This window comes from Pyricularia grisea, assembly GCF_004355905.1.
Source record: "Pyricularia grisea strain NI907 chromosome Unknown Pyricularia_grisea_NI907_Scaffold_2, whole genome shotgun sequence".
In the NCBI taxonomy this organism is placed as follows: Eukaryota; Fungi; Ascomycota; class Sordariomycetes; order Magnaporthales; family Pyriculariaceae; genus Pyricularia; species Pyricularia grisea.
The window spans coordinates 3,193,168-3,219,476 of NW_022156717.1; the positions used below are offsets into that span (position 1 = coordinate 3,193,168).

Below are 26,309 nucleotides of genomic sequence, written 5' to 3' on the forward strand. Positions count from 1 at the left end.
CCGCCGCTGCTCCCGGCGCCCACTGTCCCGCACCGACTCAAGTCTGCGGAAGAAATCCAAGCCGAGCTATCGGCTGCATATATCGCCCTGGCGAGCCCCGTCCCTCAGCCAGCGATGCCCACTCCCGCTACCGTTCCCGCTCCTGCGTCAGACAAGTCGGGTGAGTGGCAATGGGGAATCAAGCGTCGCCCACCAGCTGACGCCATCCCACCACAGCCGAAGAGGGCCAATAGGACCAAGGTGGATGATCCTGGACAGTCGAAAATCAGCAGCTTTTTTGGCAAGCCTCAAAACGAGTCTTGAATATACAACTGCTTAACCTGAGACAAAGTTATGGAGCATTGTAGCGCTGCATGGAGAGAGAAAATTTTCGAGAGTTATGATTTGTTTGAAGGACGGGCGGATTTGATAGAAGGTGCGGTAACTAGAGCTTGACCTAGGGCTAGATATCGCGGAGCGAAATAGACGAGGCTTGCCTGAGGCAGACGAAAGGAATCTAGCAGTGGTTCAAATCCGATCTAGGGCCGGGCATGCAGTGGAGGAGCAGCACCAGAAGTATGTCGCCATGCGAGGGCTGCGGAAAGGGGTCAAAGAGGCTGGCCAGATTGGCTTTTTTCCAAGGGGAGACCGAACCGAATTGGAATCCCCGTCCTCCTCCCTGCGCCTGATCGTGGCTTGTTTTGGCCGGCTGTCGCTCGTTTGCTTATTTGTTTTTTGCCTTGTTCACACCTGATGCGTGACGGTAGTGATGGGCGCGCAGTGACGGTAAGGTGGGCACATTAGTCTCGGTAACGGATTTGTGCTGTTTATTTTCGTTGTCAGTCGATATTGTGGTATAGTGACGAGAGCGTTAGCCTGTAACAGCTCGGCCTGTCCGGGGCCTATTCACGTAATAATGGTCAATGTGTGTTTGGAGAGGTGACATCTGGGTGCCGTTGCACGAGATTCCTCCACTGTTAACTGCTTCCAATATTTAAGTCTGTGGAAAATGCCTTCCATTTGTGTCAGTACCTCTACTATCTATCTTAATTACCTAGTTTACATAGATGGCAATAAACCAGCTATCTAGACTTCACTGGTTCTCAAATTCGCGCTCTTGCACCTCCATATTCAAGACGCGGCCAAAACAGAAATATAGCACCATAATCATAAAGGCATCCCGTTTCAAAACTCTGAGCTGTTAATATCCATTTGCCTCCTAAGCGTCCAAGCTGCAGTACGAAATAACGAGAAAAAGAAAAGCACCCCTGGCTTCGGGAGCAACATATAAACGCTGCCACTCTCCCCATTATTCAACTTTGTATTTACAAATTCTTTAACAATAATCTCTCTAATTGCAGCTAGTGAATCCAGATACTCGGCTTCGGGAGAAGCTCGTCAAAGTCGTTCTTCAGCATGATGATGCAGCTTAAACCAGCCTCTACCGATGAGCCAAAAATGCGTGTCTGTCTGTCTATCTTCCGTCTATAAGACCCACGGCTCTCCAGGCGGTCGCAGTGTGAGAAGACTCGCTCGATAGAGAAGACCTGACAACAAAAAGCTTAGTAGATTCCAAGTAGACTTTCGTTGCTTGGAACTGGGGCTCAACCGGGATTTGAACCCGGGACCTGTCACAACCTCGTTCTCGGAGATGGGAGATATTCCCGAAGCGACAATCATACGACTAGACCATTGAGCCATTTGGTGTTGAGACGGAGCGAACAGGGAAGGTGTGATGAGCCCCGGAGAGGTGGATAATCGTGGGATACCGACAAGCTCGAAATTTAGCGAAACATGGCGTTGTGTGCGCCTATGTGGGGCCTTATGGGGCCACAAAAACTGCGTGGAAAAGTCATTACAGCTGGTGTAACAAATGAAATGAGAAAAGAAAAACTTTATAATATCTCTACCACTCGCGCTATCACCATTTTGGGTTCGTAATTATTTTTCTGGGCACACCGATTAGATAATATACTAGATAGAATTGCATGTACGGATGTTGCAATATATTCAAGGAGTGGCAGTTTATGCTAGGTTTAAAGGGATATATATGTAAAAGCATTTTTCTGCCGGCAACTACAATAGCTCCTCAACAACCTGCTCACAGATAACCTAAACCGTCCTTATATGTCCTAACCTGATATTACTGGGCTGAAGGGGGATAAAGCGATTTGCGGGAAGGACGGTATGCAAGCAATGTTACAAAGTTTGGGGTTTTCTTATTGTGTGAGCGTATCCGTAAACTTATCGGATGCTAATGTCGAGAAGAATAACTTGGAAGTAATGGGGGTGACTGACAATTTACATAGCAGAAACCAAACCAAAAACCAAATTGAATGTGATAAAAATCAAATTCCTCAATTGGCCGCAAAAAGATAACCAGATGGGCTCAACCGGGATTTGAACCCGGGACCTGTCACAACCTCGTTCTCGGAGATGGGAGGTAATCCCGAAGCGACAATCATACGACTAGACCATTGAGCCGTGGATGTGGATGTCGGACTCTCCAAATAAATTTTATATATAGCATGCAACGTACTGCAAGCTGACGTATGTCAGGCGAGATTTTTGCATGCTATGTGGGTCCCCATATGCTCGAGATAAGCGCCAAGATTGCACCTTTTTGTGGGGCTATAACTCCCCGCCATTCATTGGACGAAATTCTGTTCAGACTGTTTTCAACATAACTCGTACCTCAAGTAGTGTACGTGTTGCACATACTTGTCATCCACTCAGGCCAGGGCGACTGTATCTTTACTTTTAGAACAGAAGCTCATGACCACCGAACAGGAACAGTTAACGCTTTCTGAAAGCGAAGCTTTTCAAGGGATGCGCGCACTGTAGGTTGGTTGTGTAGTACCGCGTATGGGGCCCTCGCTTATGATTCTTCCTCAATAGTGCTGACAGGTCCACCACAACTACTACCCTTATAAAAAAAAAGCGCAAAACAGCGCGACCATGACAGCGTCGACCTTTGGTTTCTTTCCCGACTTTGTTCCACGAGATATAGTGGAATGATTACTGGTGCACACTGATGAAGTTCGCGGTCGCATCATCCATGTGCACGGACCCCACGTGGATCTCGCGCTAAAGCATGCAGGCAACTTCGGATCTAATCTACCCCACAGATCTCCCAAGATCCAATGACCCAAATGAGGAAAGCATATGTGCCAACTTTTTCCATTATCAACAAAGGCTTTGGAATTGACCGTCTTGCCCATTATCGAACCAGGCGATCAAGCTGGTTAGCACCATGACTTTATATAGAGGCTTTCAACCGTGTGGGCAGTTTCCTTGTTTGCCTCCTCCGCACATAATACTCAGCAAACTCATCGCTGTGGAGGTCAATGAATACACATTGTTACCTGCTTCACCGTCTGCCTCATGCTATCTTGATCTTGCTTGTAGGAACATCTCAGATGGCCGGCGCCAACCACAGAGCTGTATAGTCCCCCATATTAACACCCATCATTTCTTACGTGCGTTCTCCTACACGCAAAACTATCTAGATGCTGTGACTATTCACGTTTTCACACTTTTTAACCACCCCTCTTAACAATAACAAATGGAACCCCTTCTTCACTGCTGCGTTGCCCGCAATAGAACAGGTATAGGATGTGAAGGAAAGGCTGGGGATGGTGAATGAGTGGTAGGATGATGGCGAAGACGGAATAAGAAAAGGCAAACAAGAATGAGTACAAGGTGATGAAAGCACAAAGTTAAATCGGGAAGCTCTCCCCCGCTTCCCATGCAGCCTGCTATCAGTTCCCTTTGTTACAAACGCTGTGGTAGCATAAATTTAAGAATTCCAGTCAGCGAAATTGGATAGTGCGTTTGGGATCGTGTGGTGTGGACAGTCGTCACGATGTTCTGAGTTTGTGGCGTGTCAACTTAGTAACGAGCTCAGCGCAGTGTATGTTAGGAGAAGCCTTCAGGGACTTTATACTGCATGCATATCAGAACCAGCTTCAATATATTTCTCCCCTAGCGATATGTAGCTAGATATCTTAGTTACCTACCTACCTAGGTACGTGCCTCAGATAGCTGGCTACCTAACCAACCTTGTGTACTGCCACCGGCAAAAGAATGACGAATCTCCTTCTTGCCCTCGGCCGCAGCGAAAGTAATTCTTTTACTTATCTGATACATGTGCTTGCCTGGTACTCTCGTTTGTAGCTCCATTACTGACAGACCTACAATACCTACTTACCAACCTACCTAGATGCCTTCCAGGTTGCCCTACCCAAGGTGCATACCTTCCTTATCAAGACAAATTGAGAAATGCCCAGCATAATTTCTTACCACCCAATTATTCGGCACACCAACAGACGCTTTTTCAATTCGAACTTGAGCCTTTGGGTTGTCTTAACTCCGTGCAGAAACCTCGCCCGACACACGTTAGCGTGCAGTGCGTCACATGCTTGATATTGGGCTCATTTCGACCAGCTTTCAACAGCAGCCACGGCCCAATTGTCTAGTAGCCCTATACCTGCTTCTTTTACACGACACCACAGTTATCCACAGGAATAAAATCACAAGAACAAGGGTGACAAAAACGAAAGCAGCACCTTCCGCCACGCCCAACAGCGCATTCGGGCAAGGACCGTCCCCCTCCTAACAGGGCGACGCGCCCGAAGAGGCTGCTGCTGCCAATACTGGCAGCGGCGGCAGCAACACCAGCAGCAGCAGCAGCATCAAAAGTAAATTCAATTTTGTTCCTCTTCCCAGCCAATATAAGGTCTTGAACAAACGTTAGTCAGCGAATGATACAGTGGTTGATAATAAACGTTTTGTTCGGTTGAAAACTTTGCGCGGTTCACCGCACTTACGTGGACCTCAGCGGTAATTTATTGGCTGTCTACTTCACATTGATATGTTTACTGACCGTTCAGGATGGGAAAGTTCCACGATGCACACAGCTGCAACAACAGCAGCAGCCCCGGCCGCGGTCAACAGCGCATTCGGGCGAAAGCCGGCCGTTGCCTCTCAGAGAGTTGACGCGCCCAGAAGAAGCTGCCGCCATCACTACTACCACCGCTACCACCACCAACAACGACGAGGAGAGAGGGGAGGGGATGATATGGGTCTTGTCCCCCCACCCTCTCAGCATCCACTGGTAATCTTTGTTCCATGTCTATTCCTTACTTTGTTTTTGGTGTCCCGCTGGAGCGGGTGTAGAGCCAAGTATGTGGTAGATAGAAATATGAAGGCCTTGTACTTGAATAGGTACCCGTTTACCTACCTGTATTTACTTTCTCCCTGGTTGCCTATCCAGGTCCTGCCTAGGTATTTATTTACCTATTAACCTAGCTATTGACCTGCCCGCTCGAAGAACATGGTCGTTGAATATCTTTACAACTTTCGGTGACGAAAAAAGACAAAAAAAACCGAACACACCGCAAAGGTAACCGCCATTTGCCGTTAAAGTGTCTTAAACCGCTTTGTCAGCCCTCCGAGTAAAAGAGTTTTCGACCATGCGTTAAACCACTATCATCGGGGCCGCGAGACCCCGAAAGGCAGTCTCTTGCACTCGATTGCGAGTCACTGCCCTGCAGCACAGGTCAGAACTAGTCCCTTTCGTGTTCAAGGTCGTTCGCCATGTCCAATCGGCGCCGTCAAAAGCTGACATTTCTGTCACTTTCGCCACTGCATTTGTCCACCTCCCCACCCTCGTTTGCGCAAACGCTTGCGGCAGTGTTCTGCATTCGGCCAATACCATAATGGGAGATTTCGTGTTGCATCGCATAGCCACGAAAATTATGCATGGGGTTGCCAGCAACACGTAACAAATCGCAACTCCTCGTATTCGAAATTGAGTGGCGTTTGTGCGACTCTTTCATACTAGGCTCGCGGCAGAGCGGGTAAGCGGCGCGCAGGCTCTGGTGCAAGGACCTTTATTGTTTTTTTTTTTTTTTTTTTTTTTTTTTTTTTTTTGTTCAATACGGTACATACGTACAGTACAGCCTTGATCATTATTTGCCTTCTCCGCTGTGGTCTACCACTTATACAGTGAGGACACTACTTGAGCCAGAACTAGTTTAGCATTGTCTTGCTGTAAACCCTCGACGACCGGAAATCCGGGTCAATCTGCCAATCCAACAGTGGTGGATGAGTTTTGCCAGGCGAATTGTTGACCAATCAAGACAGTATTCTTCACAAAATTGCATCACCGAACCTTTCCCCATGGCACCCTGGAATATTTTTTCTTAGTTGACCCCTGCACTTTTCTTCTTAGTGGAATGAAGATTGTGACATTTGAAAGGATGTGCCTTGACTGTCGTTGCTTGTACTGTGGGTTCCTGACCTGTACAACCGTCAGCTAGTCATGGAAGCTTTGCATAAGGACGATTGGTCAAGAGTTGACACAAGATCTAGGTTCTGATTGTAGTTTAAACCTTGTTTTAGTTCCAGATACCTAACGTCCCATATCAACAAACAGCTCTATGAACATAGAGCCAAGTCTTGGGCTAAAGACATCATGATAAGTTCCATTGTTGAGGAGCAACGGAGGCTTGACGAAACATTTTACTGATGTATTGCATTATCTGGATCCGCGGATCATTTAGCGGACATCCAAACTTACCCACACAAATCCTGGTATCTACACAAGCTACAGTAGTACCTTACCCCCTTAGACCACTTTTCCTGCCTACGTTCCTCAATGTATTCTAGTCGATTTCTTGCCATTTACTACGCATTGCAATTCGTATCGTCCAATGTAAAAAAATGTGATTCAAACTCGACTGTGGTAAATACCTAGGTACCCACATGTCCAGCGATTCTGTACTATGTAGAACTGGTCCAGTACTGTACGAGGGCTGGTAAGTAGCGCCAGCTACCCCACTTCCCATGGTCTCCAGGTTCTAGCGCCATTCGGTCGCCCGATCAACACCCGTGTCAACTTCCGGTTTGCGCTCCACTTTATGCTTGGAAACATTGTGGAAATACGTCAATACTTGCCTATCGCGGTATTATCGTCAATCTTTCTTTTCCCAAGCATCATCCTATTCTTTTTTTCCTGATTCTCCTATCCCACTTTCTACAACCAAACATGTCAACCTTTTTACTTTTTCCGCTGCCGTTTGAATCTATGGAGATCGCTCCACAGCTTGCCTAGCTGCATTACAGCCTTACTATCCCAAAAAAACCTACCTATCTACCCTGCTTACCTAGGTACTCAATTGCTATCAAGCTACATCTCGCCAAACACCATCTTTGAGGGGTGAACCCCACAATTTCCCCCCTGACGACCAGCCCTCACACAGCAACCGTCTCAGCGTACATTTTGGCGTGCTTGTCAAAGTGTGCTCCTCGACCAGTCGATCCATCGGCCACCACATCCGAAAGGTCTGCTCCCAGGTACAGGGAACGTCAAACGAACCTCACGACGCCAACAGCTCATCCCTACAGGTTGGGAAGGTGGCAAGGAGGCACTAACGTAAGAGACTTGATGTTTTGACCTTGTGCCTGCAATCGGATCGCAGGAATCGTCCAATAGTTCGCCTGCACAACAGGCCAGACCAGACCAGGCCTGGCGGTTAAACGGTCCCAACGGTCCACTCCCGCTCGAACACCCGCCAAGCTGCACAGGTTCAACTTATCTTTTTCCGCCAAATCTTCCCGAAACCTTAGTACCCCTTACAACATTTGCTCGAACCATATTGCGCCCGTCAATTCTATGCTGTCGCACGCGGCAGGCCGTTGTCGCTTGAAGCATATTTGCAAACACAAACCACGAACTGAATTAAATCGATAGACCAAAACTACAAGATACATACAAGAAAAACAGAACAGTCAGTAAAAAGAAAAGCCCCGGCAATCTTGGGGTTGAAGCTCCCCAGAGTCACCCCGGTGACGAGCTTCGTCGTTCCTCTAATCACCCGACGACAAAACTCTCCGCCAAGCCGAACCAACTCGAGCGATCATGGATGCAACAGCAGACGCCATGGCGACGGCGCATGAACTATACGCCCGTTCGGGTGGAATTGGCGGCGGCGACGTTGCTTCACGACCCCCAATATTCAAACTCGTCGGTATAATACTGGCCATTTCCTCTGGCGCCTTCATAGGCACTTCGTTCGTGCTCAAGAAGTACGGCTTGCTGAAGGCCAACGAGAAGTACAACGAGGAACCCGGCGAGGGCTATGGATACCTCAAGAACTTCTGGTGGTGGACCGGCATGATATTGATGATCATTGGAGAGATATGTAACTTTGTTGCGTATGCCTTTACCGATGCCATCTTGGTCACTCCCCTCGGAGCTCTGTCCGTCGTCATTACAGCCATCCTGTCTGCCATATTCCTCAAGGAGCGCCTCAGCTTGGTCGGAAAGGTGTCGTGCTTCCTGTGCATCGTGGGGTCCGTGGTCATTGTCATGAACGGCCCACAAGAGTCGTCCGTTGCAACCATTGAGCAGATGCAAGCCTTCGCCATACACCCGGCTTTTCTTTCATATACAGGTGTGATCATTATCGGCAGCGCCATCACCGCCTTCTATTGTGGACCGCGCTGGGGCAAGAAGAACATGCTTGTCTATATCTCCATCTGCTCGTGGATCGGAGGCTTGAGTGTAGTTGCAACACAGGGCCTGGGGGCTGCGATTGTCACTCAGATTGGGGGCACGCCGCAGTTTAACCAATGGTTCACCTACGTGCTGCTGGCTTTTGTCATTGCCACCTTGCTCACTGAAATCATCTTCCTGAATGTAAGCTTTCCTGTCAGGATTCCCTCACTGTCAGGATGATACTGACAAACTCACAGAAAGCTTTGAATCTCTTCAACGCTGCCATGGTTACGCCTACCTACTATGTCTACTTTACCAGCACCACAATCATCACCTCTACCGTCCTATTCCGAGGATTCAAGGGCACACCCACATCCATCATCACTGTGGTTCTCGGATTTCTCACCATTTGCGCAGGCGTTGTGTTACTGCAGCTGTCCAAATCAGCCAAGGACGTACCCGATACAGCCGTTTTCAATGGTGACCTTGACCAGATCCACACCATTGCCGAGCAGGAGCAGCCCGAGACTGAGCCTAAAGCAGATGCTATTCGTGGAACTGCTGCTATTGTCCGAAGGCTTTCATCCGCTCGTATGCGTATGGAGGCAGAGGAGCTCAAGCGGTTACATGAAGAAAAACAGGCCGAGACACTGGATCCCGTGAATGAAGACGCCACGGCACAATATGAGTGGGATGGTCTCAGGAGACGCAGGACTACCTACGGCAGTCGGAGATCACGAGCCATGACCTCACCCAACCCGTTTGTAATCCCGCCACCCACACCTCACCCGCCTCTCGGGTGGTCACATTTCCCTACACAGGAAGAACTCGACGCTCTCGACAGGCCCTCTACTCCAGGCGCCATGTCTAGCATTGTTGGGACAATTCGCTCCAGGGCCAGAAGCATAATGGTGAAGGATGGGGATACTCCGGCAAGGCATAGCGCGCGGCCAGGCCTGGAGAGCATCCATAGCCCCATGCATCCAGTTCAACTGACTGAGGTGAACTTGCAGCAGACAGGACAGGACCTGGAAGCTGGGCTTTACCCAGAGAAGAAGGACGGGAAATACTACCAAGGGAGCACCCTGAGCGTTCCCGGAACTAGCCGCAGCGCACCTGCTGGAAGGCGCAGGGGCCCTTCGAACGCCAGCGACCTGAGCAGCCTAGGACCACCCCCGACGCCGCCGCCACACGGCGGCGCACGTCGACAGTTCAGCTTCCAAAAGATGGGCTTAGGCCTTGGGATGAGGGGAAGCGGCGCAGGCCAGAACCAAGCATCGCCATCTCCAGGAGGCTTTGGATCTGACGGTATCGAGGAGCCAAGACCCCGTACTGGACGGGGATACTCAAGTCCTATTACCAAGGGCGCTAGCGAGGAGGAGAGAGTAGGGTTGGTGACAAACGACATCAAGTCATTGCCTACGTTGCCTCAGTATGATGAGGTATCGGAGGAGAATGAGCTCCTTCCCGACGAGGGCGGTGCTTACAGCGACGAGAGTAGGAGTATGCCGCCTAGGGCGAGATATGGCCGCGGTATCACCGAGAGCCCTCCGAGATCTCGACAGACGCTGGAAGAGGCCGAAGAAGCCTCCCTGGCCGAGTACGAGGCTTCGCGGAAAAGGTTCAACGATGTTCGGGCAGCAAGCCGTGATCGTTCCGGGGATCCAGGCTCATCGAGGGATCGTGGGAGTCCGCCAGCCAGACAATCACGGATGCCGCCACCGGGCGGCAATAACGGGGCGTTTATTTGATTTGACAACTAATTTGCCATGTTTCTGGATCACTGGGAGGCTTTCTTCTCTTATCATTGTAATAACGAATCTTTGGGACGAGTGCACACGAGAGCAAAAGCAAAACGGGCGAGCGTTGGTTCGAGCGGTTGAATTGGTTTCGCATATGGCAAGGCAAATAACGATTGTTACTTTTCTCGATTTGGCTTGTTTTCCTTCATGCCATCGTCTGCTCATCACACAATAATGTAACAACAGAAAGCACTTGCCGTCGGCGGTGCGGACGGAGGTTTGTTTGTTTTTCTTGCACATGAGAGTACATTATACACGAATATATGTAGATTAGGTTGGACTGGATGGTCTGAATACAAAATGAACAGCAGTCAAGCAGGTGAAGTGAACAGTTGGGGTCAAAACTTGTCTTGCCACCGTGTAGTGTCATTTGAAAACGCTCAAAGATGGTGGCCAGGATCGAATACCTGAGACGTGGATATGCCTAAAAAAAAACCAGATCGTTTGGTAGCGCCGGTCCTCTTTGCTGCCTTGGACCAGTCGGTCAGTAGTTGGTGATTTGATAGATCAGTAGCCACATCTATAACACGAACATCTAGTCGCCAAGACTGTCGTTTTCAATTCAACGGAGACATCCCATCGGGAACGCTTCGAAGCAGACAGTATGTACATGTATTGACAAAGATCGAGTAACTCATGCCTGTGAAGATTCAATTGATATCGCGAGTTATGATAATACAACACAAAATAAACGAAGACACAAATACAAGGCCAACAAGGATATCATGTAAGTATGTATCTTCTCATCATCATTCAAAACAAGGTATAGAACAGGCACCATTTTACTCCAAACGCCGTGCTATGAAATGCGATAAACCTGACCATGCAAAGCCACGCCGTGTACCGCATATCGAGTGAGGGGGATAGAAAAAAATAAATAAAACGCTCGTTCACTGTAAGATCACAAAAAACAGGGAGGGTAAGAGGGAAAGAAAAGGAACTCCATCACCAGTCGGCAGCCCACTCGTTTTCGTTCAAGAAAGCCTCGCACGCCTCCTTGAGCGCGAGGTTTGGTCGTAGGTCGGACGGGTGCAAGGGTTCGCGGGTGATGGGATCTGTTCGGTTCGTCTTGAGGTGGGTGAGGATCGTGTCGCGCTCGTACGACTTGCCGCTCTTGGTCTAGATCAGGGGGGTCACAGAGAAAGAGAAAAAGAAAAAACGCCATGTTAGCAAGACTCCACCCCAAGATTCGTCCTACAGCCCGGCCGGGATTTGAGGACAACCTACAACGACAGGATCGACCATGACCCCAAAGCTGATCTCGTCAATGGCCCACTCCGGAACCTCCCTCTTCCTATCGGCGGCGGCGCGCGACCTCTCAAAGACCTTCTCCAGCCTGTCGATCTTGGCGTCGTACTCCGCCCTGACCTCTTCGGCTGCAGCGGCGTCGCCGCCGGTGCTGTCCTTTCCCATGAAGCGCACGGCGAGGTCCCGCTCGCTCTCCAGCATGGCGCGCAGCTCGGCCTCGAGGTCGGCGTCCTGGCGCACGCGGCGCTTCTCCTTTTGCTCCCAGCGCAGCGTCTTGCAGCGCATCAGCAGCGTCAGGACCTGGTGCAGTGAGCGGTCGTTGGTGGCCGAGGCCAGCGAGTGCGCCAGCTTGGAGTGGTCGTGGGCCTCGTCCAGGTTGCCCAGCTCCAGCTGAGCCATGCCGCAGTAGTAGTGGGCCTTCATGTTCTTGGGCGCCAGCTTGAGGCACTCGAGGCAGTCGCTGATGACAGAGTCCCACTGCTGAAGCTTGAGGCGCGCCATGGCGCGGTTCGTGTAGAGGGTCGGGCTGAGGGGGTCGGCGATTATGCTACAATGTGAGGAGAGGGGGGTTCGGTCAGCTTTTGGGGGAGAGGATGAGGTGGGTAGTGGTCTGTAGGTTGCGGTGGGACCGACGCTTTTGAATATGAAGCCTCTGCCCCGATGTAGTCACCAGCTTGGAAACGTCGGTTGCCTTCCTCCTTGAGGAGAAGGGCGGTTGGGTTCATTGCCCTGTCTTGTTTGTTTTGCGCCATGTTTGCTCGTCGGTCGATAAGGATTGGTGTACAGAAAGGTATTTCTGGTAGACAATCAATTTCTGTGGGTGTTGTGATGACTCAAAGAGTTGCTGGTGGTTGTTTGGGCGAATGCTGGAGGTGGCTGCCTGGTTGTGTCGTGGTCTTGCCCACAGGTGAGATGCCCGATTCAAGGTTCGCGCTGGGTGTGAGTGTACTATGCACTTTTCTAAACAGACAAAGAGATCTACGCTCCCTCAATTTCAAGTATGGAAGCAAAGAAACCCGCCGTGATTTCTTTAGATACAGAAAGAATGGCTGTAAAAAAAAACCTGCTGGAGATTCAAGCAATCCCGCAAGACAAGAGGAAGAAAATGCAGCGCCGACAGTCGGGCTGACGTGAAGGGGAGTAAATACGATCACAACGCGGGGGGGATCGATCATTCCATTCCGATCCAACCGGCTTACAGTTGAAGAGCTTCATGCAGCGTGGCGGCGCCAAAACGGTTTAATAGCTGGCCCCACACCCGGGATTTGTCAGGGTCTTTGCATCGCTCCACTGGATCGGGAATCTTCCAGAAGAAGAAACCCCTGTCCAAGACTCCAAGTACACGCGACCAAACACCATCGAGTCCTTTTTCTTACCACGCAATCCTGGATGGAAAAAGTCAATCAGCGCACTGTGATGTGAAGCAGTCTTGGCTTGTTTTTAAACAAAACCGGATTACTGGTATTTTGCTTGGTTGTGGGAATATTAAAAACCTACATGGTAGATTTCCTCAATTCATCTCAAAATCGTCCCATTTCCTCCATCCCCCGCATTGCTCGCCTGACAACATATTTGGCTTTCATTCTCATCTAATCCTCTTTCTTTTTTTTTTGCCCACAATTGCTAAGTAGCCAATCGCTGTCAATGTGTTTACATCAAGAAGCGGTTACGCGGTTCTATTTCGTCTGGTAGCTTCTACCTCGAACCAGTCCACCTTCTTTCTCCAACACGCGACAGGCACGTGTCAATCCAACAGAGGCCTCGATAACACCCGAAATTAAGTGCGTAAATACTCTACTCACAGTCGGCATAACAGACAGACATGTGCTCATCTGATACAGAATGTCGAGTGATAGTCTTTCTCACACTCCGGCCTCGATAAACCTCTTCAGAGTACGTCTTCATCACCCATTGACGCCTTTACAAGCACCGGCCGTGCTCTCTCCCGAGGCGTCCCCAGCCCCGGATGCTCCCCATCGCCATACCAGATCCAGGGGTTCGGGACCGAGCAAATTAGCCCCAATGGGCCTGTTGAGGGTCGCTAGCATCGTCCCCAGAAGTTTGAGGTAGTGACGTGGCATCTCGCCGTAAATCTATAGTACAGCATCGTATTCGTTGCTTTTCCAACCCCCGTGGGACGTGCCAGGGTCCCAGTGACAACGGTGCGTAGTCAACGATTCCATATCGTAGCTGCAATGGGGAAGTCCAATGGAATCCCTTTTCAACGCTCCAGGTAACCTTGGCACGCCCCAAGGTTGACGATGCCGCCGGCTCGTTCCGGTATGGTATATGCTACGCGCAGTAATTACCTGGCAATCACGGCAGACGGACGAGTGAGCTTGAAACTACTGATAAATTTGCTCAGGGTCTTTGCTGAAAGAACACCATTCAACGCACCTGAGGGGCTGTTTGGAACGCGGGCATGTGTGTCGAAGCACTTGCCTATGCCAGTGATCCCGTATGTACCTTTTTCAGGAGCTTTGGCATTTTGTAGGGCGGGGAGCACTCATCCATCTTCTCAATGGCATCTCCACTAGACTTTTGAACCCGGAAAACGGAGGTTACACATCTTCTCGTCGTCTCTTGCAAGGGATTAGGACACCAAGCCCTAGCGCAATGCCACTCATGATCGACCGCTCTAACCTCATGTCGATTACGTCTGCCGCTTCTTCACACGGATTTATGACTTATAACCGGATGACCTCCTTATCAGTAGGCATTGAATCTACGATTGTGTAAGCGATTGCCTACGTCTCAAGGAGTCGCCACTTGACTACTGAAGGACTTCGGCAGTGTGAGCCGAGAGCTAAGTATCCCTATCAGGTCCCTCTTGTCAATAAAGATATTAATGTTACCCCTTTTATCATTTCCCATATTGAAGCCATCTAATACTCTCCATGCATCTGCGGATGTCTCAGAGCCATAGGTTTCTGTTGCACACTTGCCAGATCTGCTCTAATCTTGGTGGCATCTGTGAAAGCAACCTTAGTTGCGGGGAATACCGATAAGCCATGCTGGCTCTTCCAACAGCCTATGCAAATCTGGTTCTGTTTGCTTTTCCCTCTTTTACGAGAGACATCGGCGCGGATGACTGGCCGTTGCCACGCCGTCTTCACTGGCCATCGACGCTGTGAGAAGAAGGTCTTACCGGCTAGTAATCATTTTAGGGAGCCATGGTACGCCAAAAGGTCTGTCATTCTGGGTTTATCTCATTTTTGCCGCATCAACACTCTTGTTCCGGGTCGTCGACCACTCTCCTTTCCCTGTGGTCCTACAGCTCTACCAACGCTGTAAAGCAGCAAGGTTTATATACTTGTACACAGCAAGCTCTCAACTTCCACCATAGCGTTTCGCAGCCATGATACGTGATGGTGGGATGCTAAAAAGGCGGGGAATTAGGCGAATAATTCTGCTGATAAAAGCTTATTATATAAGGCAACTGTATTCGTTTGTTCCCTTGGCTATCAACTTGTTCAAACTGTTGGATTCCCAGGGCAAATTTTGGATCTCTTTCCAGTCCAACAGCAAAATTAACCATCCTTCCTAAATGCCATTGGGTAGGTGCCAGCATGGCCAAGCAGCAGACAGCAAGGTTTGACTACTACGACCATGATGACTTGCTCTTCAATGACGCACAAATCATCCGTCTAGTTCCAGTCTTTAAAGCTGACATTTAACAAAATCTCTTCCTCTCCTTAGGCAGGCTGGTTAACTCCCGGTCGAGACTACCTCTGATTTCATAGTAATCGTGCGCGCGTCCGCAGTTAATGTGGCAGGTGGGGCTGGAACTGCACAGCTGCCCATTAATGCAGAATGTATCACTTGGCTCTTTGAAAAAGACTTCAGTGAGTCTAACTCCAGGGGCTGTTTTATAAATGATGCATTGACCTGTGGGAGGACTCGTCGGCTTGAGGGCGCCATTAGTCGGCATCACGATGGCGAGAGTATTCGTGGTGATCAGGGCGAGTGTGATAAGGGTATTAAACTTGGTCGAAGTTTTCATGGTGAGAGTTGATAATCCAATTTAAGAGGGACCGTTACAAGGCTGACAGGTAAATTATTAAACAGGATAGTAGAGGATTAAAACTTTAGGGATTGGGCGAAAGGAAATTAACGAATGTAAAGATCGTCATCTCTATCGAACAGATAGTGAGAGCAAAAGGGGTTGGTTGAAGTTGCGGGAACAAAAAAAGAGAATAAGAAAATAGAGCTTCCAAGTCATATTTATTGTACAGGTGCTTTCAACACTCCCTAGCTCCACCAAACGGATCTAATGACAGAACGAACTATTTTAGTTTATAATTAGACGTTACACACAGGCATCCGCAGTCCATGACATATCGTATAGATATATTTAGCAGTGAAGTCGCTAGTCAGCAAACAAGCAGAATAAACAACTGATAGCACTTATTTCAAAAGCGACAATTCAGCCAAGCCGACTTTGCTGCGCATAACCCAACGCGCCACCAGCCGGTCGCTCTTCAAAGTAAGCAAACCATGCTGGCCAAATGAATAAATTAGTCCGACCAAGATAAAGACCGCAAAGGTATGTCGGAGAAGCTTGACACCCAGCTGCATCTTCCAGACGGGACACCGATAACTCCGACTTTTTCTTGGTATGGTAACCCTGACGAATCGCCAATATTCATATCGGGCTGGTAGTATAGGCTCCGAGTCTCTTTCTAGCCGGTCTGCATCATAGTACTCGGAGCTTTCTGTCTCCCTTTTTTTTCAATTACTCCGATAACAGAGTTCTTCTGGCAAGTATCGATGAGCCATATCGCAATTTTCCGAAACAAGAGGTCGCACATCCCATTGTCAAGTATAGAGTTATGGTTGTGCCGGGTGTCTAATTCAGCTTCTCTATGACCGCGTGCGCCAAGATAGATATGGAAGACTGTCAGCTGGACTACGACGCTGTCTTTGTGCGGTGATATCATTGGGCTCTCCCTCATTATGTGATTCCAAAAAAGAGAAGAGACCGATAAACTGGATGCGGCTGTCGGGTTGATGAATTCGGCGCAAATATATGTGATGCATTGGCTGAGTTACGCAAAGGGACCGATGTGATGCTATTTGCGGGGGGTGCATCCCATGGGTCGTGCACAGCTGCAACATTTATTGTCTGCACGTCAAGGGGCAGATCAAAGGCCAATCCCAAACCGCTTTGTGTTACCCTCCGTTCTGTATAAATCTCGTGGCTATATGGAGTCCAGTGAGTCGCCAGTCGCTACCGCATGTGTCATAAAGAAGGTAGCCCATATATCTGCGGGCATGCTGATCATTTAGGGCGTCGCCTATTCATTTGTAATGCCAACCAAGGTTGCAAAGCGCAGTTGGAACAAAATCAACGATCAACGATCAGCATCATCATCAAATCATCAGCTCGTCCGCTCGATCACCGCTACTTAAACCATTACTTGAACTCCATTCAGAGAATCACCATGGCTTCGACTTCCCACTGCGAGAATACTTCACAAACGGATACGGGCGGTAACCCTTACGAAGACCATAGAGTTTTGCAGTGTGAGTTGTGCCGCGATTTTTGTCGAATTATAAGGGGCTAACTGGAGTGTTTTCCAGGTTTGCTGCTTGGAACCACGGTCATTGACGTTACTGACTGGGCAGCCTTGGTCTAGATAAAGACGTCTAAAGTAACCACCTTGCTCACGGATGGCTGCAAAAAGGTCTACTTCATGAAGACTGCCTTTAATGATGGGGCTACATAGATGATGCAAGGTGAGTTTCACTCGCTTCTAACAATTTTAATTGTGATTTTTTCACTTGTTCCCACACCGTACGGATGGGGTAAATTTAGCATCTCCGAGGTATATGACCTTATTATAAATCTTATCATTTTCAAGATTAATTGCCAAAACCTTTCGGGTTTTGTGTTTTGTTTGCAGAAATACATTAGAAAAGCGCATTACCCACGGGCATATTCGGCTTCGACCTTCCGGCCTGCCAAGGCAAAACATCCAGCCAAATAATTGGACTTCCAGCTGGACGTTTGTTTTATAAAGGTCCTTTCCGCTTTTTATGACGTAAATATAAAGGCGAATAGGTCATGGGCCGAGTGCGAACAAGCCTTTGGCACGCTGAAGAGGTTAGTTATACCACGTATTCTATATCCTCCCCAGGCTGATGGGCAGGGGTTGAAGCCATGCCTGGCCAATGGAGACCTGTTTGACGCGTTTTGTCTATACGCACATAACGAGTACGACTTGGGCATGTGGATAAGGGAGCTTGCTGGCTTTTCAAAGCCTTATTTTGACCAGTATATGAAGCAGATGCCTCGCAGCGAGCCGGTGGAGCAATGGGACGATCGTAACCGCCTCTACTCGAATCGAGTTCAACCTCTCCCACTCGAGCCACTTCCCTGGCGTGACAACAAGCAGGGAGCAGTAAGTTGACCTTTCCAACGATTGAATGATTTGTAGATGACTGACCAGAGCCAGGATACAGCAAGATGTTAGATACTTGGTTGAAAAGTATAGTACCAAGGTGTAGCCTTCGGAACATGCCAGACTTGGAATGTAGTTGCTGCCTGCAACTCCACGATGAAATACCCCCGCACAGCACAAAGCTCGACTCCCTTTTCGGCTCGGCTTATTCGAGCCAAGGTGGTCGCATAATCACATCTTTTTTGCTCACAGCCGGATTTGGAAATAAGCGCTCGGCCAAAATGTCGTTTTTCGCCTCTATTTTGCAGATGGGCAACATTCTCGATTTCAAATTTTGCTATTTCAATTTCCATGTTGATGTAAACACTTACTTGGATGCTATACAAGCATCATACAAGGACTGTTCTTGCTTACAACCAGATGAACACTGAATGTCCGGTAGCATGATGGCCAATATTGATCAAACCGCAAAAAATGCCATACTATTTCTTGGTCTCTGTCTTTTCAACAATAGGGCTTGGGTGGTCTGTAGAAAAGGGGGGGGGCGCACTTAAGCGTGCCAACGGTGATGCTTTTCATCTGTGGAATTGCCACGACTGGCGTTTTAAATGTAAGTCGTTGTATCCCAAAAGCAGACCCCAAATCCTGAGAGGTACTGCAGCAGGCTTACTTCGATTATGTAGATCTGCCTCACCCTTATCGTGGACACCCACCCTCAAGAGACTGGATTTGCCGGCGTTTCGGCCAGCCTGACGCGCTGCACAGTCGCAGCCATTGGTGTAGTTGCCCTGCAGTGTCTGCTAAAGTCATTCGGTGTCGGATGAACATTTACTGTATTTGGGGCCATCTGCCTTTTGTCTATACCTAAGTTGAGGGCGGTGCGACGATGGGCCCCGAATGGCGGAATGCGCAGACGGCTTGATCAGCTACAGACCTACTAATAAAACCAAGAACAAGCTTGAGTTATCAGAAGAAATTCGTGCCATTTTGTTTCCAGCTATTGAAACCTGTGCATATTTGCTGGTTCCGCTCATCACACTCATCCATTAAACCTGTCTGATGAGAGTTCGTGGGCTAAACCTTGACAGTGAGGGGTAGCTTTGCTTAACAGGTACCTATATGCATGTCTCCAGCCACCGGGTGCATATCTCTCACTGCCTTAGGGGTTGTCTTAGACAAGTGAGGGAACCCTACCGGGAAAAATGGGTCTGGTATATGGGACAGTGTATGCAATCTCCATGGCATCACATTCGGTTTTCGTCTTTCAAGGCAGCTAAGCTGTTTATGAGGCTTGCAAAGATAACATGCGCATAGCCTTGCCATCGCCGTCGCTTTCGTTGCTATACTTGCAACTTCGTCATCGATTTTCATGAGAATTCCCCTGGCTGGGTCGGATTTTGTCTCAAGTTGGAAGTGTGAAGACGGATCCCGCACCTTCAGTGAAGAAGTCTCCCCCTGAAATCGCTGTCTTTACCGCCTCGATGCTGAGAAGGTGCCAGATCGTGCTTTCCAGACTGTCAAGAATTCCTACAGGCCTAGAGGCGGGAGCAGCAGCACATGGTTCGGAGCCGCTTTCGTGTCGATGCTCCCGGGCGCAAGATACCCATCAGCATCAGCGTTGGTGCGCCGTGTCCTTTTGCAGAGTTTTGTGTCCAGAAGACTGCAATAAAAACGGACTCTGGGTTTGTCAATTCCAACATACAGCTGGGATTCAGTGGCCCGCCTGAGAAACAGGTAGGATTCCGGAAAATCATGACGTGCGCCCCCATTGAAACTGAAAAGTATTCTGGGCCTTGGACATCTGTCCCAACTCAAAATGCTTCTTTCTCTAAAAGCTACGGTATGTCGCATGCAGGTATATTCTACAAGCCTTTGTATCTCGCCCCTCAGGGTAACCATGAGAACTATACATGCATTGGCAACAATGGGACCAGTTACATACCTGGACTCGACTTGCATTCACCAGGCATGATGCTTTACAGCCTTGGGTAAGTGTATCTGGCAGGCTATTGCGCTGGAAATACAGAAAGATTCTAATGTTCTGCATGCATACTCAACAGATTCCTTACATCGTTTGCCGCCAGCCGCTGGGACCGATTCTCGAATGACTGGATGCCATTACCCGGTCTTATCGAATTCAATCATGACGCGGACATCACACTACTAATCTTGAAGAATGAAGCATTTTACATCACTCCCATACACAGCACCTGGTTGCTACCCCCAGCCTTAAGATATAATGAAAGCGGACTTTATGAACCCGACCAGATCTCAAAAGCAGTTGGCTGTACGGAGAAAACCGGATTTGTAACGAGAAGACATGCACCAGTCCCGGCGCCTGGCCAAGGAGTGAAGCCTCACCATTAGGTGTGGATCCATATCTAGACTGGGGCATTGAGCTCAATGTTCGGCAGAGTCAAGCGCTGGCCCGCTGGGTGTTGCACGAATCAGCAGAGTGGCCGATATAGCCCATTACGGGAGAATGCTACGCGCCTTTGACTTTATAAGACCAGCCGTAAACAGGGGTGGTGGCGGCCTCTTTTCACGGCAACTCCCTCCAGACCAATGGCAGCTGGAGAGGTCAAACCTATTCAACACAAGCATGGTGTTGATGCAGATCACGCCCACATCATATGCTGCTCCTCCCGAAATCTCCCTGGCATATGTGGAGGACAGCATCAATGGAAAACCGGCTCGCCTAAGAGAATATGCGAAGTGGATCAAGTACACAGAGTCTCCTTTACCCTGCGGCGCGGTGCGTACGTGAAACCTACAGCACACAAACCTTTGCATTTGTACCTTTTGTCTCGGTCTTGGTCCTAGGGTGTCTCATCATGACCGTCAACCTCTTCTGCCCGCCCGGCGCCGCATTCTGGCTGCAGGGCAAGCTCAATATCAATGGAGCACAGGAGTGCCGCTGTAACTGGGTGCAGGTGTACGTGTTCATGCTACAAAAGCAAAGCTCGAGGCTCAAGGCATCGGCCCTTGGGAGGTTGACGAGGACGACGGCGAGATTCATTGGGTGATGCTTACTGCGGGCGGCATGGACCCGTTGATGAAAGCGGACAGCGAAACTCCTGTGCCGGACAATGAGGGCGCAGCTCCCTTGGCTGGAAATCATGGCGGGACCGAAGCACGCAAAACCATCCCGAGCCGCGTGTCCACTATATCTGATACACAGGGAGGTTAAAGAGTCCGGATGCTAGTTACCTCGCAGCCATCTACAGCTAGCTATCCGGAACTCCGACAGACTCTATGTTTCTCCGTGGGGATTCCAAGGAGTGTGTTTCTCTGTGACTTCCTTGATCGAAGACAAGCTATATTTGAAAGGGCAGACTAACGAGTAGTAGAGTACTCAACGGGGACACATTTAAGTTGCTAGGCTTCATATTTAAAAAGGAAGTGTCTCAAATTATGGGGAATAAATAAAATAGAGATAACAAAACTGGGATAACTGTCCATGAATGCCATGAATGCTAAGCCATAGAGGATATAAAACAAAGGGGGAATGTCCGGAGATCCGCTATTAACGCCCTAGTTTCAACACCAGATCATAAAATTCGCGGGTTCAAAATATTCGCCAAATTTGCACTTGAGCTTTCTCGTCCGAAATCCCTTACTTGTTGATGATATTTTTCCAGGTCGTTGAACGTCTTTGTATTTATTGCTCACCCTCCTTCTCTGGAGGTTCCACGCCATTCGGGAAGTATGGATTCAAAGCCTTTTCCAGTATTTTTCTTTCCTCCAATGACTGCTTGTCTAATCTCATCAAATCATCAAATGACAACTGAGGTACAACTGTCGTGGGAGCTGAAGGGGTCTCGTATATTGCCGGAATCTCTGATTCAATGTCATTCTTGTGAGCATTTGCGATATCAAGCCAAGTAAGCCGACGACGCCGGGCCTTAGAGGCTGAAATGCTCGTGGATTCTTTTGTTCGTTCCGATGCCTCCTTGGATAGAGTTTTGCAGAAGAGGTTGCAGCCTATGTCGACATGGCACAACTTGTCATAAATGATTTTCGGTGTGAACGGGGTAGCATATATCGTCATTCTATGTACCCATTTGACGGTGACCCGTTTTCCTCTCCTGTAGACCTCTGGCATCGCAACCTTGAGCTGGCATATCGGATCTTCCTTCAGTTGCACGTTTTTATTGCTTGCCGACTGTTCTGAGAAAACTCCGTACACGTAACTTCCAGTCGCTATTTTTGCTGGGTCCCAGACGTTTTTCGCTACGTCTTCTGGGTCCCAGATTATTGGCCCTTCGCATTCTGGGTCCTGGATGTGAGTCGGTTTTCTGGCTGGGCGCCAGATGTTTAAGTCCCCCTGACTGGCCAAGACGTCTGGGACCAAAGCAAAGAGTGCAGTGGTGAAAATCAGGGCAAATTTCATTGTCTCAGCTCTTTTGTTCATCAACAAAAATAAAACTAAACCCGTTATGTTAGAGCTGGCTGCTGACAAGCGATGTTTATGACGCTCCCGAGGGGAACAGGCGACTTAAACCTACGGTAAAGTCTAAAGATTGTCAATTTCTTTGAGTGTCTTTCGGCAAAAGAGCGTCCATGCAGAGCTCGTCTGGTATCTTCGAAGAGTGTTTGAAAGAGGGCGGGCCGAAACGGGAAGTAGACAAGAGACTTTAAGCTTCCAATTGCCGTACAACTTATACTCCCAGGTCGCTCTGCCTGTCCTGTTAATAAATTGAACAATGTGGTATGCCTGTCCCAACTATAGATAGACCTTGGTGGGCTTTGCACCCGAACGCCCTTATCCTTGAATTCTTCAATTTACTACAGTAGGTGTGCAATTTTATTGCAACCACCAAGGTGGGGGGTTGACCCTGTTGGGTTGCAATATTTTTGCACAGGTGCTACATGTAATTTATAGGCATTGTGGATGATTAGCCACACGGATCGGCCGCTGCTCCGTTCAATTATTAAATCTTTGCACAATGGTTGCGTTGTGCACCACATTTGGTCAACCCAATCGTATTTTTAGTAATGATCGTGTTCCGGTCACAGCAAGTCCTGCCGTCACCACGGGTAGCTTGTTCATAATAGACCAGCATCCATGACAGGTCTATGCGTCCTTATTACAAAGTTGATACCTTGGTAAAGCGACATTCCTAAACAATTTATCCTTTGAAAAAATCCAAATTACTAAGCATGTACAACACGCCCTGCACATGCCTGTATTCAATTTTTGCAAAGCAGAAAATATTCGATACTAGTTCCAGAAATCTTCGTTTTTGATATTCTATTTTTTGTGTACCTAGGTACGTAGGTATTCAGGGTGGACAGTAAATGCGTCAGTTGGACTGGGCTAAGGCTAACGTTGCCTGGAAGTCCTGGTCAGCACTTGGGCCGAACGGAGAAGTCCGTTGGGAGATTCTACGACAGCATGATTCATGATACTGACTTGAAATAAATGCGGGAAAAGGAGGTTCAATTTTGAGAACCCACATAATAACGAGCCAGGCGTTTATCCCAAGACACCCGAGGCGATGGTGCTTTGTTACTAAGTGAAGTACCGGTAACTATAATCTTTGGAATTAATTAACTTTATAAGTATAATACACTCATTGTTAGCAATAATGCCGCAGGATATTTGGTACAAATTGTGACGCTGTCCATGTTGCCCATAATGAACGCTACCGCGTAACAAGCATTTCTCGTGTGCCAATTCACCGACAAAACCTGTGTATCTGTATGGTCTCTCAGAGTCTAGACTTAAGAGCGCCTAAATGCATCGACGAATACATGTCAAAAATGTTAAATGGTTACCCGGGCTAAAGAGAATATTCTTTTTCTTGTGCATGGATTACTCTACCGCTCGGTGATAAAAACAGAACAACACATCGAAATATGCGTCGGCCGCCAGCAAACGACTGTTTTGGACGCTCGACGGACCCTCGAAAGCGCTATCCAGGTCGCGCCCAACCCATAATACGACCTGGGAGACGTCCTGGAGCCCTATTTCCAGCCTAAACCTGACGGGTCGCCCGGTTGGTACTCCGTCTCGCTCGAGTCCCCCGCGGTACCCGACGCGACCGTTTTAAACATTAAAGTTTCGTGTTTCGAGTGCTGGAAAAAGTTAAAGGTCGATTTTCACCACGACTGCTACTGCGCGGATGATATAATTGGCACGTGGCGCACTTCGACTGGGAACACTTTGGCGACCCAAACTACATCAAACACCAGCGACTACTGCCCTCACCTTCCTCCCCAGCTGCGGCCAGCTGTGGTTCAACAACATTTTGGCCTAGTACTCGTAGCTCGGTTACGCCAGCCTCGGTCTTTCCTGTATGTGTAAAAGCCCCAACTTTGGATCCGGGCTTTGGGACTCATCCTAATAAACAAAGTCAGAAAGTTTTAACTCACTTACCCTCCTGACCTACCCAGGCTATCTGTTTTCTCTTCATTATTCAAATGTGACATCTACAAATAACCTGATGCGGATGCGGAATACATGGTACATAAGTGCTTGGTAAGGCGTCCCTATGAGACCATCAGTATTCTTCGGTTGCGATTATCTTCAACAAAAAGGTAACTTTCTCGGTGCGAAATCCTTGTGAAGCTCTCGCCTCGGCTTTTTTGTGGCATGGGCCGACTAGTAGTTGTCTCATCGGTTTTGAAATCGGTGGTAGTCGACATCTGGCCGACTTCTGGCTAATTTTTGCTCACTAGGCGGGGGTGGGATTTCCCCCTGATATCCCTGATAATCAGCCAGCAATGGCTAACTCGTCTATACGTTTCTTCACGTTTCGCGGTTCCTCAGATATATCATTAAGGTCGGGAATGGAAGTTTGCGGGTAGCCATCTATCGTCTAATTCAAGCCTCGTGGCAGGACGGAATACCGACGTGACCTTTGCGTTCATAAACGAATTCTGGGCACGTCATTGTCGTGAATGTGGTCATCACGTGAGGGGCCTGCACCGACAAAGAGCCCAAAGAAACGCCACACTTTCCGAAACAGGCAACCAACTTGAAAGTAATGATGTCATTAAAATCTGGCATACAACAAAGCGCTCAGAAATCTTGGACAGCTCCCGTGTGCGTGACATGCATCAAGACTTGTGTGTGGCTGACGGGATTACTAGAAATTGAAGGTACAGTATAAGGGACCAAAAGAGGTGGACAATGGTGACGGTCCAACCCGTGTTTTGCGCGTCACTGCTGGCTCGATATGCTGGCAGAATTCAATGCTTCATGCGTGAGACACAAATGTCATAAAGATCTGATCCCGTTCCTCGTTTGGAGAAGCCATGTAAACGTCACTCACCCTTTCTGTCCGACATTCTACCTAACTGTAGTGTAGCTGCCTGCTGCCTTTCAACTGTACTCAATCATCCCCAAATAAAAACCCGAAGACCTCTAAGTACCCGCGATATCTACCTTCACTTACTACTCGTCTACCAAAAAAAAAAAAAAAAACACCATAAAGCTCTCTGCCCACAATGTCGCACTTTTTCGCCGCAATCGAAGACCTCGTCAAGAGTGTCGCCAACCTCTTTGCAGGCATTTTCAACACCATCGCCAATGTAATCGGGGGATTCTTGACCATGATCGTCAACTTCTTCTCGTCCTTTGTCAACCTCATCACCGGCACCGTCGAGGGTCTCGCCCAAATGGTTGGCGGACTGGGCAAGTTCATCGCAGGTATAGTCGCCCTCCTGCCCATCAATTTCCTCTTCTCTTGGGGCGAGTCAGACTAACATTTCTTTTTACTGTGACAGGAAACATCGTCCTCATTGGTATTGTCGGCGTCGCGGTCGTCGGATACCAGCGCTTCGTCGTACAGGGCAACCAGCCCAAGCCCATCACTCAGGCCAAGAAGACGACTTGAAGGACTATGGACGACAAAGGTCGCTGGAAGCAAGCTATATGCGTTTGTCGATGGCTTCCAACATCGCAAACCACACCCCCAGGGTATTCACATTGCCCTGGGAGATGATTCTTCATCCCGGGTTTGGGCTTAATTTGACTTTCCTTTTTGTATCTTCTGGCTTAATAACCACTTTTACTTTCTCACATAACGGATTTCGGCCGTCTTTTTGGGAGGAAACAAGGCTGTATACGATGATACCCGGCGTTTGATACCAACCCAAGTAATAAAACAAAGACAATTCTATCTACGACTCGGCTATTGCTAAGTTTGTGGTTATCACAGATGTAAACACTTCATCGGTCATGTCCAATTTCCATTTTTGTCATCGAGAAATACGTTGCTCTCAATATCGCCGAAGCTGTGGAGGCTTTCTCCATACATGCATGTACCAAAGATAGCAACAACAAGACTGCCCCGCCGCAGCCAAGGCACAGACTAACAGCACGACCTTGCGGCACGGCCCAGAACGCGACTGAACATCACTAAA

The 26,309-nt window shown here is 48.7% G+C and overlaps 5 protein-coding genes across 5 annotated transcripts; 4 read left to right on the plus strand and 1 right to left on the minus strand.

The window, feature by feature from the left end:
- Window positions 1–6,744: 6,744 nt before the first annotated feature.
- On the plus strand, window positions 6,745–10,600 carry PgNI_03544 (uncharacterized protein). The gene is made up of 2 exons (XM_031123598.1): window positions 6,745–8,683; window positions 8,740–10,600. The coding sequence occupies exons 1-2, from the start codon at window positions 7,904–7,906 to the stop codon at window positions 10,231–10,233; spliced, it is 2,274 nt and encodes a 757-aa protein (XP_030983528.1). The 5' UTR covers window positions 6,745–7,903; the 3' UTR covers window positions 10,234–10,600.
- Window positions 10,601–10,726: 126 nt separating this feature from the next.
- On the minus strand, window positions 10,727–12,611 carry PgNI_03545 (uncharacterized protein). The gene is made up of 3 exons (XM_031123599.1): window positions 12,166–12,611; window positions 11,512–12,079; window positions 10,727–11,403 (listed from the first exon to the last, which is right to left on the minus strand). The coding sequence occupies exons 1-3, from the start codon at window positions 12,282–12,284 to the stop codon at window positions 11,230–11,232; spliced, it is 861 nt and encodes a 286-aa protein (XP_030983527.1). The 5' UTR covers window positions 12,285–12,611; the 3' UTR covers window positions 10,727–11,229.
- A 4,988-nt stretch (window positions 12,612–17,599) lies between these two features.
- On the plus strand, window positions 17,600–18,042 carry PgNI_03546 (uncharacterized protein; the record flags this gene model as incomplete). The annotated part of the gene is made up of 3 exons (XM_031123600.1): window positions 17,600–17,638; window positions 17,673–17,936; window positions 17,998–18,042. The coding sequence occupies 3 exons, from the start codon at window positions 17,600–17,602 to the stop codon at window positions 18,040–18,042; spliced, it is 348 nt and encodes a 115-aa protein (XP_030983526.1).
- Window positions 18,043–20,418: 2,376 nt separating this feature from the next.
- On the plus strand, window positions 20,419–21,126 carry PgNI_03547 (uncharacterized protein; the record flags this gene model as incomplete). Its single annotated transcript, XM_031123601.1, has 2 exons — window positions 20,419–20,695; window positions 20,894–21,126. 2 exons carry the CDS (start codon window positions 20,419–20,421, stop codon window positions 21,124–21,126), a joined length of 510 nt encoding a protein of 169 aa, XP_030983525.1.
- Window positions 21,127–25,391: 4,265 nt separating this feature from the next.
- On the plus strand, window positions 25,392–25,965 carry PgNI_03548 (uncharacterized protein; the record flags this gene model as incomplete). The annotated part of the gene is made up of 2 exons (XM_031123602.1): window positions 25,392–25,593; window positions 25,671–25,965. 2 exons carry the CDS (start codon window positions 25,392–25,394, stop codon window positions 25,778–25,780), a joined length of 312 nt encoding a protein of 103 aa, XP_030983358.1. The 3' UTR covers window positions 25,781–25,965.
- Window positions 25,966–26,309: the final 344 nt, after the last annotated feature.

Excerpts from the sequence above, each read along its gene's own strand:
- PgNI_03545 (XM_031123599.1), bottom strand. The coding sequence starts at position 12,284 with ATGGCGCAAAACAAACAAGACAGGGCAATGAACCCAACCGCCCTTCTC. Across the intron at positions 12,080-12,165 it reads GAGGCTTCATATTCAAAAGC|CATAATCGCCGACCCCCTCA; the intron begins GTCGGTCCCACC and ends CTCACATTGTAG. Across the intron at positions 11,404-11,511 it reads TCATGGTCGATCCTGTCGTT|ACCAAGAGCGGCAAGTCGTA; the intron begins GTAGGTTGTCCT and ends CCCCTGATCTAG.
- PgNI_03544 (XM_031123598.1), top strand. The coding sequence starts at position 7,904 with ATGGATGCAACAGCAGACGCCATGGCGACGGCGCATGAACTATACGCC. Across the intron at positions 8,684-8,739 it reads CTGAAATCATCTTCCTGAAT|AAAGCTTTGAATCTCTTCAA; the intron begins GTAAGCTTTCCT and ends ACAAACTCACAG.